The sequence below is a fragment of the Theropithecus gelada genome, chromosome 7b (assembly GCF_003255815.1).
Source record: "Theropithecus gelada isolate Dixy chromosome 7b, Tgel_1.0, whole genome shotgun sequence".
In the NCBI taxonomy this organism is placed as follows: Eukaryota; Metazoa; Chordata; class Mammalia; order Primates; family Cercopithecidae; genus Theropithecus; species Theropithecus gelada.
This window is the reverse complement of record NC_037675.1, coordinates 52,154,206-52,170,963: the sequence shown is the minus strand read 5'-3', so window position 1 is coordinate 52,170,963 and position 16,758 is coordinate 52,154,206. Positions and strand designations below refer to the sequence as shown.

Genomic DNA, 16,758 nt, shown 5'->3' with positions numbered 1-16,758 from the left:
CTGAAAACTGTCCTGCTGAGTTCAAATGGTCACAGAAATAAGAAAGATATCGATTAAAGAAGTTTGAAAGGAGCCAGGAGCTGCTACATGAGTGACAGGCTGTTTGACTACTCTGTGAATGAAAAATAGTTTATACCCAACTGTGACGTGGAAGAGGGTAGACCATGTTTGGTTAGAGCCTTTTTTTGACTAAGAAAAAAAAAATAACTTTTCAGGTTCCAGTAAGTTTACAAAGCCTGACTCTCTCTCTCTCTCTCTCTCTCTCTCTCTCATTTGTCGTCTTGACTCTAAACTGCTAATTTCAAAATTACTTCAAGAAGAAACAAAGAGTAGGCCAGGCGCAGTGCCTCACGCCTGTAATCCCAGCACTTTGGGAGGCCGAGGCAGGATCACTTGAGGTCAGGAGTTCAAGACCAGCTTGACCAACATAGTGAAACCTTTTTTTTTTTTTTTGAGGTGGAGTCTCGCTCTGTCGCCCAGGCTGGAGTGCAGTGGCGCGATCTCGGCTCACTGCAAGCACCGCCTCCCGGGTTTACGCCATTCTCCTGCCTCAGCCTCCCGAGTAGCTGGGACTACAGGCGCCGCCACCACGCCTGACTAATTTTTTGTATTTTTAGTAGAGACGGGGTTTCACTGTGTTAGCCAGGATGGTCTCGATCTCCTGACCTCGTGATCCGCCCGTCTCGGCCTCCCAAAGTGCTGGGATTACAGGCTTGAGCCACCGCGCCCGGCGTGAAACCTTGTCTCTACTAAAAATTCAAAAATTAGCCAGATGTGACTGTGCACACCTGTAATCCCAGCTACTTGGGAGGATGAATCAGGAGAATCGCTTGAACCCAGGAGGTAGAGGTTGCAGTGAGACAAGATTGCACCACTGCACTCCAGCCTGGGCGACACAGTGAGATTTTGTCTCAAATAAATAAATAAATAAATAAATAAATAAATAAATAAAATACATAAATAAAAAGAAAGAAAAGAGACAAAGAGTAACTTTCTCTTCCCTGGATTATTCTTTAGTTAACGTTTTAGAGCTTTAACCATCTGAGAAAGCCAGTTCAGTCCTGTGAAATATGGCAGAAAACCCTTCAAAAACTTCATGTTCAAATACTTCAAGGATCCTGGGTCCTTGAACAAGTTTCTTTGTAAAGTGAGAGTAAAAATCAGAGGCAGATAAGCTGCAACAGATAAGAGTGAAGTTTTGTTTGTAAAGGGTAATAACTCTGAATAAACATTTACTTTTTTTTAAATCTTATATTGGTTATAATGTAGAATTGGAGCCTGGTTGCTACTTCTGCTGTCATTTTGTGTTTAATAGAGAAAAGATCAAGTGATGGGCTCTAAAGGAAGTTTCTGGTTTTTTTCCCTGTGACTCCAGTCTGGACTAAGACTAACCATTTGCTCAACGCAAACCAAATTGCAGGCCCATTGTGTTGAATAAATGATCTTTCTTGGTAGGGTTGCTCTTGCCAACCCACACCATGCAGTAACCATGTTCCATGCTTTCCCTCCTTTGTAGCAAGGCTGGAGGTGATCCCAGTTCCCAGTCCCAGCGCTAACTCCATCCCACTTACTCCTCTCAAGAAAGCGCATCTTGTGTTTTTCAAATTACACAACCCCCAGCAATTCTGATCTTCCTGCACAGGGAGTGAATGCCACTTCCAATATCCCCCGACCCCCAAGAATCACTGCTTTAAACTAATGAGCAATATCATCCTTAAGGATTCTTGCCAGTTAAAAAGTGATGCTTGGAGAGGTAACCAGTAGGATGACGATTCCATGGCAGAGATTAGGTGAAACAAAAAAGACACCTCTTCATTCTTACCTTCCAAGATTGTTGGCTCTTTTAGTGCCCAGTGAGCATTATTGTCTGTCTTACAAGATGATCTCTATGTAAGTATTCTGGTAACAGGTTAGCTATCCTCTTAATGAACTGCGTGTGTGTGTGTCTGTGTGTGTGTGTGTGTGTGTTGTATAATTATTACTGGATGACTGAACAACCATGCATACAGTATATGAGTGTGTGTGTTTGTGTGTGTGTGTGTACTTATTCAAGAGTGTTTAAAAAGGAGAGAGGAGCATCACTCTCTCTGATTCTGCAGGCACACTTACATGCCGTGTTGAAAGAAGTGAGCCTGGTCTTTTGAATAAGATTGATCTGTTTAAAATTTAAAAAAATTTTTTTGAGATAACTGTAAATTCGCATGAAGTTGTAAGAAATAATAGAGATCCCCTATAGACGCTTCACTCAATTTTTCTCAATGGTATCATTTTGCATAACTGTAGAACAATATTACAACCAGGAAATGGACATTAGTGTAGTCCAAATGTCTTATTCAAATTTCATGAGAGTTTCACGTGCTCTCATTTGTGAGTATATATTCAGTTCTATGCAATTTTGCCACATATGTGATCTGGTTTTGAATCTCAATTCTGTGGAGTTCCTGCTGTGTGATCCTGAGGAAGCTCTTTGACTTCTGCGAGATCCATTTTCCTCATCTGCAAAATAATGTCTGCCTCCTAAGGGTGATGTGAGAATTAGGTAAGATAATTTCTGTCGAGTTTCTAGCACACTGGATTCTCAAGGAATGCTGGTTTCCTCTTGTCTATTGCTTGCTCTCTCGGAGCTATCACCAGTTTCTTGCTAAAATAACCACACTTGAGGGTTGTAATCCATCAGGCGGATCCTTCAAGGGCAATACATTTAACACTGCAACTCAAAGAGAACCATGGCCTGAACTTGGGATCCTATTTGACTGCAATGAGATCAGAAGTGTAGGGATGGGGGAGTGAGAACGGAGACTCTGGGGTAGGGGTAGGAGGCGGTAAATATCGAGCAACTGTTGGGCTGCGAACCATCAACTCTAAGGAGTTTCCGTCCTGTGTGGCTTGCGACCGAGGGTTAGCTTCACCCGGAGAAGTCTGCACAGGGGTGGCAGCCTGTGAGGACGTGGTGGGCAGGTGCGGAAGCCAGTGTAGACCCGGCAGAAGGGTCGCGCTCGCTCTACAGGACACCGAGTCACTTCTAGAGCCCTTCCGCCTCCTGAACACCCTTTCCAATGTTGACGGCCAGTGGACACCCGAGGGCTGGGAAATCCAGGGCCGCCCGAGAGCAAAAGAGGCACAGGGATCCCCCCCTTAAAGTCCCGCTGGCTGAAGGCGGGGGCCCTTCCTCTGCGCTGAGACGTTCCTGCCCGAGTGTCAGCGGTGCGGGTGAGTGCAGGCGTGTTGGGAAAGAAAGGGAGGCGGACAGGCAGGAGGCGAGGGTGGCAGCGCCAGCCCCAGCTCGGCGGCGACCTCGGGGCGCCAGCCTCCTCCACCCGCACCAGGAGCCCCGGCGTTTCTAACTTCAGATCTCGGAGGCGGGCACTCGGAGAGGGAGGGCGCGTCCGCGAGGGCCCAGGCGGCGCCGCCTCCTCCTCCCTCAGCTGCTGGAGCCGCGCGGGCCGCAGAGGAGGAGCAGCGCCGGGGCCGGCGTCGCCCTGACTCCTCCTCCCCGCGCGGGCCGGGCCCTTCCTCCCCAGCGTCCAGAGCTCCGGGTGGCCGCGGCCGAGCCGGCAGCCGAGCGCGCTGGGCGCGGCCGTCCCGCCGCCGCCGCCGCCGCCGCCGAGCCCGGAGTGCGCCAGCGGCCATGGTTCCCGCGGCGGCGCGGGGCGCCTGAGCACCGGGAAGCAGTAAGTGGCGCAACCCCGGGGACCCGGACCCACGGCCTGGGGGTGCACGGAGGCCTCGCGCTGCCCCCGCGCCGTCGGCGAGGGCCTGAGCGTCCGGAGCGAACTGGGCACCAGATCACGCGGGGGCTTCCCATTTGGGGTCCGGGGCCTGGGCGAGCGCAATCCCTGCGGGCCGGGAGGAAGCGGCGGCCAGGCGGGAGGACGAGGCGGGGACGGGGCGGCTCCAGAGGCGGGAGGAGGGGCCGGTCCCGGAGGCGCGGGCGGGGGTGGGGAGGATGCGCGCTGCAGCCCGCGGCCCCCGAGAGCAGCGCTTTTGTAAGCCCTGGCCCCTTACATATGGAAATGACGCTCGCGCGGGTCCCCATTCGCGTCCTTTTGAAGGACACCCGCCCGGAACCGCGGCGCCGGCTGCGAAGTATTGTCCCGCTTCTCCAGCCCTAACAAAGCGTCCTCCTTCGCTTTGCAGAGCGCTGGAGGCGGGCGGCCGGCTGTGCTGGCGCTCCGGAGAGACCGACAGAAGGTAGGCGAGGGCGGCGGGGCCGCGGGGGGGGGCGCGCTGCCTGTCCACACAATAGGGTGTCTGAGGTTTCTGGTGGTGGCGATGGGCAGGCGAGTTGAGGACGCATCGCAGGTGGCTAGGGACTTGGGAGGCGCGCCCGTCCTGTGGCCGCACCTCCGCTTCCCCGTCCGGCGGCATCCCTGAGTTTGGGCACCCCCAGTACCCCTGAAGCCCCGGCCGCCTGCCCGGAGCTGAAAGCCGCTTCTGTGCGCTGTCCGAGAGCAGACTTGAGTCCCCGAGGGAGCAGAAGGGGTGGTGGTTCCGTTGGCATGTGCGCCCGCACAGTCTTGTGATTGAGACGCTGAAGAGGAAGCTGCGTGGGGAAACCCGAGGTGTTAGCCTGGGCTGTCTGAGTAGCAGAGAGCTGCTTGGAGCCCGGAAAGTGGAGATTTTGGAAGGTGTGTGGGGTCGATGCGCGTAAACAATTTCCCGGTGTAATGCCTAGGAGAAGGGGAAAGAACAAAATGACATTTGGTTATTGCCTAAAAGGTGTGGCCTGGAGGTGTGGAGTGTCTGGGAAGGAAGCTTCCAGCGGCTAGGCTTCTGCAGCTACCGAAGCGGCCCCTGACAGGACACTAGGTGATGAGAACAGTCTCTGCTTACAGCTCTCGCTGCGAAGTTAAGAGATAGAGACGGAAAGAGGCATTTTCCCTAACCCCAGCCCTGACAACCCGAGGTGAAGGCACCAACAAAATGGGAGCTGGAAAGACTACCCTGCCATATATCATGTTTCCAGACAACTTGGATATTATGAGATCTGCTTTTTGCACCTAACTAGGACAGATCCTCTCCTGGCATTGAGGACTTCCAAGATGGGCTTGCCATACAGCTCAACTCCTGAATTTATTACATCGAAACAGATTGCGTAGTTGTCTTTTGTGACTGACGTGGTAGCTTTGTAGGATGAGAATCCTGATAAAGTCCATCCTGACACATGAGGGAAGCCCCTGGAACCACGACGTTTCTCAGTTGGGTCGCCTTAAACACCGTAACGTACACATATGTTTGCATGCTTCCGGAGGCTTGATGATCTAACAAGGAACATTGCTTTTTTCTGTCAGTTTAATTTTACCTTGAGTCTTCTCTCGTGGTGAGCATATTATACAGGTGGCTGACCTGGAATATTGGTGGCTGCTGCTCTGGAGTTGAAGGGAGCTGTGAGGATTTCCAGAGTGTGTATAGGAGGAACATTACAGGCTGGCTGAAAAACGAGTTTGTGTGTTATGGTCTCTTCAGCTGTTGTCAGTGTCCTTTGGGAGGTGATGTGGACTGCCTGGGAATTTGTTTGCAGATTTGTTTATTTTCCCTATTCTCTGGTGATTCTTTAGAGGGAAGCATTCTGCAGAGTGGGGAAAAGGTAGGTCATATGAACGTTCCACAGGGTTGGACATCGGCAAAGTTATTGCCAATACAGAGAAAGGCTTCACAGGGGGCAACAGAGAGGAAGCCATCATACTCACAGTCTTTGCATTAAAATGTCGAGGATCAGTCATTTTACCGGGCACTTGCTCAGAATGGCGTGGGGTTCTTTTTTCTTATTTCTTTTTAATTTTAGATGTGTAATGACCCTTAATATCAAAAGATGTTAACTGTCACAGAGGGGGAGAATAGGGCTCCAGTGAATTCTGAACAGCCAATCTTAATTTAATAGGCAGTATTCTTATCATGAGTCAAATGTTTAAATAAATTGTTTTAAATGTCACTGCAAATGACTTTCTAAACTAACATTTCAACAATCTTGATGCTTCCATTTTATGATGATAATGAAAATACATTTTATCAGTCTTACATTGATAAAGGGTGGGCAAGCTTAGAGCATTTTCGAAGGATTTAAACAGCGTAAAGCCTTTTTAGAAAGCTTATTTTTATAGATGCCAATTCATTTGTAAGCCAATAAATTATCTGGGTTGAATTCTGGCTATTGAACTTGCATCTGTTGGGCAGGGGCTTATGGAGAGACTTAGTGAAGCTTGCAAGAAGATTTTTATCCTATTTATGAATAAAATAGAATTTTGAAAAGATTATGAGATTCTGAAAGTGAGCATCCTTGTTTGAAATTAGGACACTTCTTTATTGCAATTTAAGTCAGCAATTAACCATTTATTCAAGCTTTTGGATGGAAAAATTACAAAGCATCTATCTATACCCTAATGCTCACTTTAAAAACAAAGTTGGGAAAATATTGTTCATAGACGTGAGAAGAGATCACCTTCACTTACACCTCAGGGTACCATACTCATAGCTTCAGGCATCCTAAATTAACGTGAGTCAATATGGCTCAAGAAGTGGAAGTTGTTATAAGCTTTCTCTTTTTTTTTTTTTTTTTAAGTAACAAACTCTTTTTTTTATTTTTAAAGTAACAAAGCTCTGTTTTCTGCTTCTGTAATTTACTTAGTAGTTGATTACAGGTTATTGAATGCACATTGTGCGAGGCTAATGGGTTTTTTTTTCCTGCAGCTAACCTGAGTTATTTGATGGGGTAATCTACCAGTTATTAGCTTGAACAAAAGCATGGGTTTGTTACATCCTTCAGAATAGCAAAATAATAAAGCTTGCCTACATTTTTGAATAAATGCTAGTAGGATTCCCTTAGTTAAATATTATAGTGTAGTTGACAAAGGTTGTTATTTTTCTTTTTCTTTTTTTTTTTTGACATGGAGTCTCTCACTGTCTCCTGGGCTGGAGTGCAATGGTGGGATCTCAGCTCACTGTAACCTCCGCCTCCTGGGTTCAAGCGACTCTTGCGCCTCAGCCTCCTGAGTAGCTGGAATTACAGGCACGTGCCACCGCACCTGGCTTTTTTTTTTTTTTTTTTTTTTTTGTATTTTTAGTAGAAATGGGGTTTCACCATGTTAGGCAGGATGGCCCCGATCTCCTGACCTCGTGATCCACCCGCCTGAGCCTCCCAAATTGCTGGGATTACAGGCGTGAGCCACCATTCCTGGGCATTTTTTCAAATTTATTTAATGTGACTTTTTTCCTGTGCATTTAAGCTTTTGTGTTATATTTTTATACCATGATTTCATGCAGAGTGATATTGTTGTGCTTTTGGTATCCAGTTAGGGGTGAGACACTGTCTGAGCAGAGAGGAGGCATTCTGACAGTAATCAGTTTGCTGCTAAGCAGCACTAGTTTTTGGCAGAAGTATTCTCCTATATAAACTCGTAAATGGCTGCAACTGCTTTTTCTATTGAGCTTTTACTAAACTTGAATTTATCCTTGTCACTCTTTCCTTTATACTGAAATTAGTCCAATATGGTGAGCCTGAAAATCTTTGCAGCCAATTAAAGTATTTGCGGAAAAGAGAGAAGAAAAAGAAACACTTTAATTTGATCATTGGCGTTATTAGGCTCCAAGTTGCCAAATGGTGAAAGCTAAAGGCATAAATGGAGAGTTTTGCCCAAGTGGGGTTTGTTGGTGTTCATCACATCAGCTGTAGAGTAAGTAAATGAGTCACTGGTTGTCACTGCCTGGTCTGTGGACCCCCAACAGCTATGTCTGCACACAGGTCCAAAAGCATCTATTATGATGCCCTCTCAAGGAAAGCAGCTGAGCCGAGGGGACATGCAGACATTCCGCAGAGCTCTTCAGCTGCTGAACCATCTGGAAGGGAAATAAAAGGCCTGGGCTAGGGACTCTGGCATTGTGCATATTTATTATTTGGTTTTCACTTGCAAGACTTTGTCCCCTTTTTACTTCCTCTGGCCCAGAACAGACGTCCCCTTTAGCTGGGGTGTCATTCTTACAAGCTCCTTTCTGTCCCTTGGTTGAACACTGAAAAGTTCATAAATCCACATATCCACTCATGATTCTGGTCACACCTCCACCTATTTCGTTTGCAGTCCTATTTGGCACTGTGATTTCATCAGCTGGGGTAATGAACACTACTGTCAGAGTCGGCAGCATTTTGGCAGCCTTATTTTGAGTTATTTGGAAGGAAAATGCTCAGAATAATTGTCATGATGGGTGGTTATTGAGTGGTAAATGTTTTGATTAATGGTTCTGTGCATCTGCTTCGTATTTAACCATCCCCCGTTAGAACTCCAAAATATTGCCCATACTGGTTTTTTCATTCCAAAAGAGTCATAAAGCCTTCTAACAATTTGATTGGAAAGGTAGATGGTGAGGAGAGGCCCAGGTTTATTATGGCAGGCTTCATAACACTGGAGCTCTTCTTTGCAATTTGGAGAATTTCTCACTCAAAATGTAACTTTCTTAATCTCTGAGTAAGATTCCTGCCTCTGGTGGGTACCAGTTAGGGTTTGACTCTGAAAAGCATTGGATTGCACAGATTATACATACTGAAGTATTTATTTAGGGGAAGTCATTTACAAATTATCAATTCCTAGACAATGCCCATTATTGAAGATATGGGACGCTTCATGATCATTTTTATATAAGAATTTATTTCTTTCACGCCCTAAATCCCAAAGCTGCTTTAGGAAAAAAGGGGATGTGTATTCTATTTGTATATCCCTGGTGCCTTGTAGGCTATAATTATTCAATAAATGGATCAAGGGAGGTGGGGAGGAAGGAACTCTGCTTCTCAATTCCAATTTGGAAACGTTTGTGGCCATGGGGTGTTCTGTGGGGATTTCTGCTGCTTAGTACTGTTCAACCGGCTGACACATAAAGGTGAGATAAGTGGTTTGCCAATGGCATCATTTCAGAGGTCTCATTCATGTGTTCTATGTGCATGTGTAGGATTGAGGGATAATATAATTGAGCGTCGCACTAGAGTTCAAATCTTGGCTCCACCTCCATTTTGTTCAAGGAGATTAGTGCTGTATCCTTGGACAGTTGCTTAATTTTGTCAAGCCCCAATTTCTACATCTTGCAGGAGAAAATGAGAATATCTACTCCTAAGAATTGGGAGGATTAAATGAGATAATATACATAAAGTACTTAGTTTAGGCCAGACTCACAGTAAACGTTCAGAAGTAATTCCGAATGACAGTTCAGCTTTCTGCTTTTATTTGATGTTAAATTTATCAATAACCTGCTTTTAAAGATAGAGGAAGCTCTGAACATTACCTGCTGCCATTATCATTTAGTAATATAATGATGTTTATGTACATAGTACACTCCCTGCCCATTCTCAGTCTGTTCTACAGCATTTCACATCTCCTGCTTTGCTTCTTTGGAGGTAGATCTGTAGATGATTCACTTGTTACCTCCTCTTCAGTTTACCACTCCTTTGTAGCTGCAGATATTCTCTTGGTTATCTTAAATTCCCTCTTGTATCAGCTTTCTCTGGGATTAGCCACTCTCGCTTGCTTGCCACATTTAACTCTCAGAACAAACCTTCCAGATGCACATTGTTATTCTCATGCTGTAATCGAGGGGACCTGAGAAAGGTTTTAGTGTAGATTCTCCTCCAAAGTTCCATCCCATAGCAAGACAATGCAGCCAAAGTTTGTGAATCCATTTACTTAATTACTAGCCTATGGAATTAAACTTCAGACAGCGCTGCACGGTACAGATTGGCAGTTGGTGTTGGCTTTCTACTTCTTGCTTATGTCTAAGGCTGAAAATGCCTTTGAGAAAGGATAGGGTGGAGGAAGTGGAGGTGTGTTGGTGGAAGAAATAGACATTCCAAAGTTTTCATATGCCCACTTCTGTAGACCTTATTAAGGGTATGTTTCCTCTCAAGGAGTGATCCATACAGGAAGTCAATCCATGATATTTGCTGAATCCCTGGCGTGAAGAACAGACTGACTTTACTATGCATTTGGGGGAAGATGTAAAAGAAATAGGAACGTGGAGCTTATCATTAAAGAACTTTCTGCCAAGTGGGGAGAAAAAAAAATTCTTGCACATGAAATTACTGATGAACATTTGGGAAATAATATCAACCAGTAAAAATGCCTTCTGTACCACTGACAACTTTTCACCATGAGTAACATCTCCTGGATGTTTCAGCGTGAGCATTTGTTCCACAGGAGTGGTGCTTTTCTCCCCTTCAGTCAAGCACAGTGTTTTGAGAAGGAAGGAGATGAAATGAAGAGATAAAGAAAAGAAAGCTGCCATAAAATGAAAGAGGTTTGATTTAGTGAAAATCCAATGACCTCCCAAAGAGTCGGTCATGATAGTATATCAAATTCGACACCGTGGATAAGATCAGGACTTCTCAGTACATAAGTGTTTTATTCCTCTCTTTCATTGGACAAATCCCCGCCCCTTAAAAGTAATTTTTAAAAAGGGAAGTGTTAGAATTCTTTCACTTTTGAGTTTTTAAACATATATGCAAAATCAAGCAAAAGAAGAGTCTTGCTTTTATGAAATCGGTCAGATAACAGCCCAGGGGACTGTAAAACTCAGAGTGAGACTGAGAGCTACCAACACTGAAAATCCCGGAGCACCTTGGGGATTCTCAGCAGATTTTAGTTGACAATTAACTGGTGAACTCTAAGTGAATCTCGTTAGCCAAGTGTTGGCCTTGTCTAAATTCTTAACTCCTGTGGCTTTGCATAACAACTTGGTATTTCTTTTCTGAGGCTTTGATGTTTATATAACACTCTCAACTTATTTTGAAAACATTTACATAGTGATTAGTTAACCCAGCAGACCAATCCTGGGAAGACAGCCAGAGCTTGCAGCACCTTAGTAACAGAAAAACTGATAATTAGAAGAGACCTGTCCAAGACTAGGAACCTGGACCAAAATTGTGCCATGTTGCTTTACTTTAATGAGTGGCCCCAGTAAAAACTGAGCTGTGTGGCAGAGCTGTTCACATTTATCTTCTGTGTCCACCCAGTTCTGCTGAAACCCCTGGCAAGATCATGGCTCTGTTCTAGCTTGTCAAGTTTTGAACAGCTGTCTATGGAAAGAAAGCAAATACAACCTAGAGCAACGCTGATTTGTTTTAGAAAGCTCTTTTATTTTCAGTTCTGGCTGTGTTCAACATCTTAGCTTACGTTTTTCGTGTTGTAATGATCTGCTGTACGGATGATCACCTCTAAGTTAGTTTTCTCTAAGTTGACTTGGATTAAAGACGCTTGGTTAGTGAAAGCTGCTGCTTTTTTATAGTCAAGGGACTGGTTCGGAGAGCCTTGTTGCAGATGGCTGAGGTCACCGTCCCAAGGGTGTGTGTTGTGTTTGGCATCCATTGCGTCATGGTGAAGGCACCTTCAGATGTGCAGGTTTCAGGCTTTCATCGGAAAATCCAGCACATTAAAAATGAATTGTCATGCAAAGAAAAATAAAAAAAGATTTCATTTGTAAAATACGAGCTCCTTGGAATTTTATGATGTATATTTTTAACAAAAATGACTCAGTTTTTGATGTCTCCAATTTTTTACTGATCCTAAGGAAGGTGGCAAAGTGGAAAGCCTGGAGTATGGGTAGGTGAGAGAGACGGAAGACAGGTTAACCAGGCATAAAGAGGTAAGATGCTCTAGTGAGTGGAGGTTCCCTGAGATGCTGTATGATTCATATAACCCAGTCTGTGGCTCCTTTAAACCTCACTGTCTGAACGGTTGAAATAGTGTCTTCCCTTTTTTCTAGGCAACTAAGCATTACCTAAAACTCGCTGGGACTAAAGCAATCTTCAGGGAATATTCTTCCTGTCACACCTCATGTAATTGCACCAGTGAAGTTAATTGAGTTGCTTTTTGAGGAACTCGTGTAAAAGGCATTTGGTTTCATGTAAACAGGGAGGTGGTTTTGTAGCATAGCCTCTTGCTGCAGCCCTCCAGTCTAGCTATGATGGGGGCCATCTACGCTGAATGAAGTAGAACAAATCAGCTTGGCCACGCTGATCAGTTGCAACATTGGGGCAGGTTATCTAAAGCTTGCCAGCTAGCATGGAAGTTCTGACCATACAGTCTGCTGTTGCTAACAGTTAGTTCACTTGAATAGTCTTGTGGTCTAAGTGGCTTTTCACCTTCTTAAAATCCTGGGCTAGAAGAGCTGGGAGAGAACTACCTTCAGCCTTGAGTTTGGCAGTCTGGCTGTCCGCCTGAGAACCAGGCAAGAGAGGAGGGTGTCTCCTACCGTACATGACCCCATCATTCTGGTAATGTTGCTCCCAGTGCGATCTAACCCTGTGTATGTGGCCCTGGTGTGAGTGCATGTGGGAGTGTCACTGGCTAGGGCTGGTCCTGCAGAGACCAGAGGTCTTGCTGTGGGGTGCATCAGAAACTGGGTTTTCCTGAGCATTCCCTGGGGACTGGTGGGGTACAGAGAAGGGGAATGTGCCAGGGGGTGACCACAGTAGGACTGGAGAGGCTGCCACAACCTGTCCTTGTCTCTGTCCTGCACAGGTGAGCGCTGTGGGCTATGGGATGGATGAGGTGGAGCAGGACCAGCATGAGGCCCGACTCAAGGAGCTGTTTGACAGTTTTGACACAACGGGCACAGGGTCCCTGGGGCAGGAAGAACTCACCGACCTTTGCCACATGTTGAGCTTGGAGGAGGTGGCCCCAGTGCTGCAGCAGACGTTACTTCAGGACAACCTCTTGGGCAGGGTAAGGTCTGGGGAAGAACATGGGCTGTGGGAAGTGGGGTGCGGTTTCTGCCAGGGTGCTGGGGGTGGGGCAGACCACACATGTTGCAACTTGTTTCTAGCATCCTGGCTGTTACATGATAAAAAGAAGAATGTAATGGATGTGGCATCACAGCCCAGTTTGCTAGGGTGACAAGGGCCTGCTTTAATTTGTGCTCTGGAGTTATGGTGTACAGTGAGCATCTTAGATAAAGAAAAAGAGATAATGAAAGGATGTTTTCCAACTTTTGTCTTGTTCTTTGTAGTTTATTTTATTGACTCCACATTCATCACTGGGACAGAAAGGAGGAGGGTGAGATTTCCATTGAAGAGAAAGAAAATGCAGTAAGAAAGCTATTGTTATGACTTTTACTCCCAATGAAGCTATTTCTTCTGTGGATTATTTCTGGGTGAAGCATTAATTAAACCTTCTACTCAGGAAATAAGACAGCAGGGTAAATAAATGCAGTGCAGGTTCATTTAAAACCCAGCATGACTTGCTTCCAGCAGGGATGTGTGTGTGCATGCCAGTGTTAGCCTCTGTGTTTGATGACAAATAGTCATGTTATTATCATAGATCAAGTCACAGATATGAGTAAGGAGCGAGAGAGGGTCTTTTTTTTCCTCTTGCCAATGGTGGATATTTGATCTGCCATGACCTGAGATTGCCTTCCATTCTCATAATTATAACTAATAGCTTTTATTTTTTGCCTTGTTTATAATTAATAGCTATTTATTATCAGTAGCTTTGTTTATATGGCTTTGAGTCAGATCTCTTGCTGTTGGATTTTAGAATGATTAGAGAGAAAGATGGACAACACTTTTTACACTCTGTTGCTTCATTCTGGTTTTTATCACGTATAAATTGAGGAAGCAGTCGTGAGGCTTAACTTTATTCTAATGACTGAACTTCCTTTTCTTCATTTCATTTTTGCTGTCTTTTAGCTGACAAGGGAGGTAAGTGACTTCAGATATAGTACCATATATTGGCTTTCTGTAACCTAAGACAGACAGGAGTAGCCATCATCCTGAAATTAATGTGCAAAAGATGATATTCTCAGGCACTTGGCACATGAATGTGATGTTAAATGGGACTCACACTTGGAAAAAAATGTGAATTCTTTGCAAAAACTGGAGCCATTCTTGGCCTCTCGTGGGGGAGGGAGGGTTAGCTGTCTATAAATACATGTGGTCCCCATAAAAAGCTAAAAATCTTCCTTTAATAATCTTAAAATGAAGCTTTGAAGATTGAACCATTTGCTCCTCTGCATGTCATGCAGTCACATAGTTTCCAGTTCTGCCTCAGTCTTAGACCCTGTGGGGAGCAAAAAAACTGGCATCTCCCGGTATGGTCCTTGGGGATCTCAGTACTTTTGGTGTCTAAAGGATAGTATCAATGGGCTGATCTGTTTTAATGCTCATTAAAGCCTGAAAAGGCATGATACAACTAAGGTTTCCTTGAGTGGTGTTCTTAGAGTCTGCATAAATATGGAATGCCACGCCGTAAACAGACTGCACCTTGGCGGCAGGTCAACAGTTTGCTCTCCAGATGTTGCACATCTTTACCTTCATTTGGTAGACTCAAACAGGGAATAGTTATCGATTAATTTGTTAACAACTTGACACTACCAGCCTGCTTTTGACGCTTGCTATTTGCCTGAATAATGAAAACTTAAGTGGTCTATAGTGTGATATTTACTTAGTGAGCCAGTGATAAAAGTTAAATAGATGGATGCATATTGATTTCATGCGGGAGGTCCCTGGTGATGGTCTTGAGAGTCGGGGGTTGGCATGAGTTAATGCACTACTGTTAAATTTGCATTTTTTAATGAAACCAAATTATTCTCCTCAGATGATCACACAAACTTGGCCATATGCTATTAAGATACTCTATATGGTCTATAATTTTAAATTATAAGATAAAATACCATAGGATTCACTGGAGTCATCCAAGTATTATCATTTTCATGATGCATACAGTAGGGATTATAGTTGTAAAATTATGTGTTTTTTACTTCCAGTCATCTTTCTTCTCTTTAGAAGATATTTCTTTAGAAAAATTTATAAGGGTTAGCAGCTTGGTTTAATTAAAAAAGAAAGAAAGAAATGGTAGCATAACAAATCTGTATATATTAATCTATTCATTAATTCAACAAATATGTATTGTGTATGTCCTGCCTGTGAGACATTCCTGTAGTCTTATGGCATGGGGTCTGTATTAGCCCATTTTCACACTGCTGATAAAGACATACCCGAGACTGGGTAATTTATAAAGAAAAAGAGGTTTAAGGGATTTCCAGTTCCATGTGGCTGGGGAGGACTCACAATCATGGGGGAAGGTGAGAGAGAATGAGAGGAGGAGAGAAACACCTAATGTGGCAGGCAGGAGAGAATGAGAGCCGAGCAAAAGAGAAAACCCCTTATAAAACCATCAGCTCTCGTAAGACTTACTCACTACCCCAAGAACAGTATGGGGGAGACCACCCCCACGGTTCAATGATCTCCCCCCATCTCCCTCCCACAACACATGGGAATTACGGGAGCTATAATTCAAGATGACCTTTGGGTGGGGACACAGCCAAACGATATCAGGGTCTAAGTTATTTATATTTACATTTACCGTAAACTACAGTTTTCCATTAAGTTGGCTTTTGGCTGCATTAGTATCCATCAACTTCCTGGATGCTTCTGGCTTTCATTTTGTCTTTTAAATCTTAATGAATATAATTTTTAAATCAAATACAACTTCCAAGTTTCCTCTATGGGACTTAGGCTGAATTATCTTAATGAATATAATTTTTAAATCAAATACAAATCCACCTTACCTCTATTGGACTTGGGCTAAATTACTCCTTTTTTTCTTGAAAAAGAAGTACGATGAAAAGCATTGTCTCGCTCAACCAGGAATACAAACATTGTGTATTTATTTTTACATTTTACAACCCATCTTCAAGAACTTGGTTTTTTTTAAGGCCTAATGTTTAACAGTTGTTAATGAAAGTCTCACTCTTAAATCAACTTGCCATTTCTATGTTTTTTACTGATAGGTCATTTCCCTCCAAATTATGTTTCAATTCATTTGTCTTGCTTTATAGCTTGAAACCATATTCACCTGAGCAAGGTGGTTACTGTACAGGTGTTTAAAATGCTTAAAGCTTGTGGATTCCTGATTTGAAGGAAAAGGGATATTGCCAATATGTGTTTACCACTAGATTATGAAAAGAGTTCCATCATATCTCTGTCATCAGTTAAGCACCTGTCAGCTAGGTGAGGCCTCATCCCAAGGGGCTCCTCAAGACACTGAAAAACTTACAATCTAGTCGGGTAATATATATGACAAATGAGTAGCATGGGGAGCAAATACTATGAAAATCTAAGGGAACCATGAACCAAGTTTTATCCAAGCAATCATATTAGTTGTAGATGCTTAAATGAAGTGTTTCTGCATACCTCTCTATCTCCTTTATTAGAAATCAGGACATGAAGCTAATTTGCCTTGGTTTTGTTGAAATATTTAGTTATATCCAGTGTTTTTCTTTGTTTTTTTTTTTTTGTTTGTTTGTTTGTTTTTTGTTTTTTTTTATAGACAGTCTCGCTGTCACCCAGGCCACCCAGGCCACCGTGCAGTGGCGCAATCTTGGCTCACTGCCAGCTCCGCCTCCCGGGTTCATGTCATTCTCCTGCCTCAGCCTCCCGAATAGCTGGGACTACAGGCACCTGCCACCACACCCGGCTAATATTTTTAGTAGAGACGGGGTTTCACCGTGTTAGCCAGGATGGTCTCGATCTCCTGACCTCGTGATCCGCCCGTCTCGGCCTCCCAAAGTGCTGGGATTACAGGCATGAGCCACCGCGCCTGGCCATATCCAGTTTTAAAAATGCATTCTTGGCCAGGCACGGTGACTCATGCCTGTAATCCTAGCACTTTGGAAGGCTGAGGCGGGTGGATTGCCTGAGCTCGGGAGTTCGAGAGCAGCCTGGGCAACACAGTGAAGCCCCGTCTCTACTAAAAATACAAAAAATTAGCCGGCGTGGCAGTGGGC

General features: G+C 44.4%; 1 protein-coding gene across 3 annotated transcripts in view; it reads left to right on the top strand.

The window, feature by feature from the left end:
* Window positions 1-3,533: 3,533 nt before the first annotated feature.
* The window catches only part of NIN (ninein), a 109,957-nt gene continuing 96,732 nt past the window's right edge, over window positions 3,534-16,758 (top strand). For all 3 annotated transcript variants that reach the window (XM_025391888.1, XM_025391890.1, XM_025391889.1), the window contains exons 1-3: window positions 3,534-3,671; window positions 4,138-4,191; window positions 12,495-12,698. In XM_025391888.1, coding sequence (XP_025247673.1) covers window positions 12,516-12,698 — 183 coding nt within the window. In that variant the 5' untranslated portion in view covers window positions 3,534-3,671; window positions 4,138-4,191; window positions 12,495-12,515. The remainder of the gene's footprint in view (window positions 3,672-4,137; window positions 4,192-12,494; window positions 12,699-16,758) is intronic.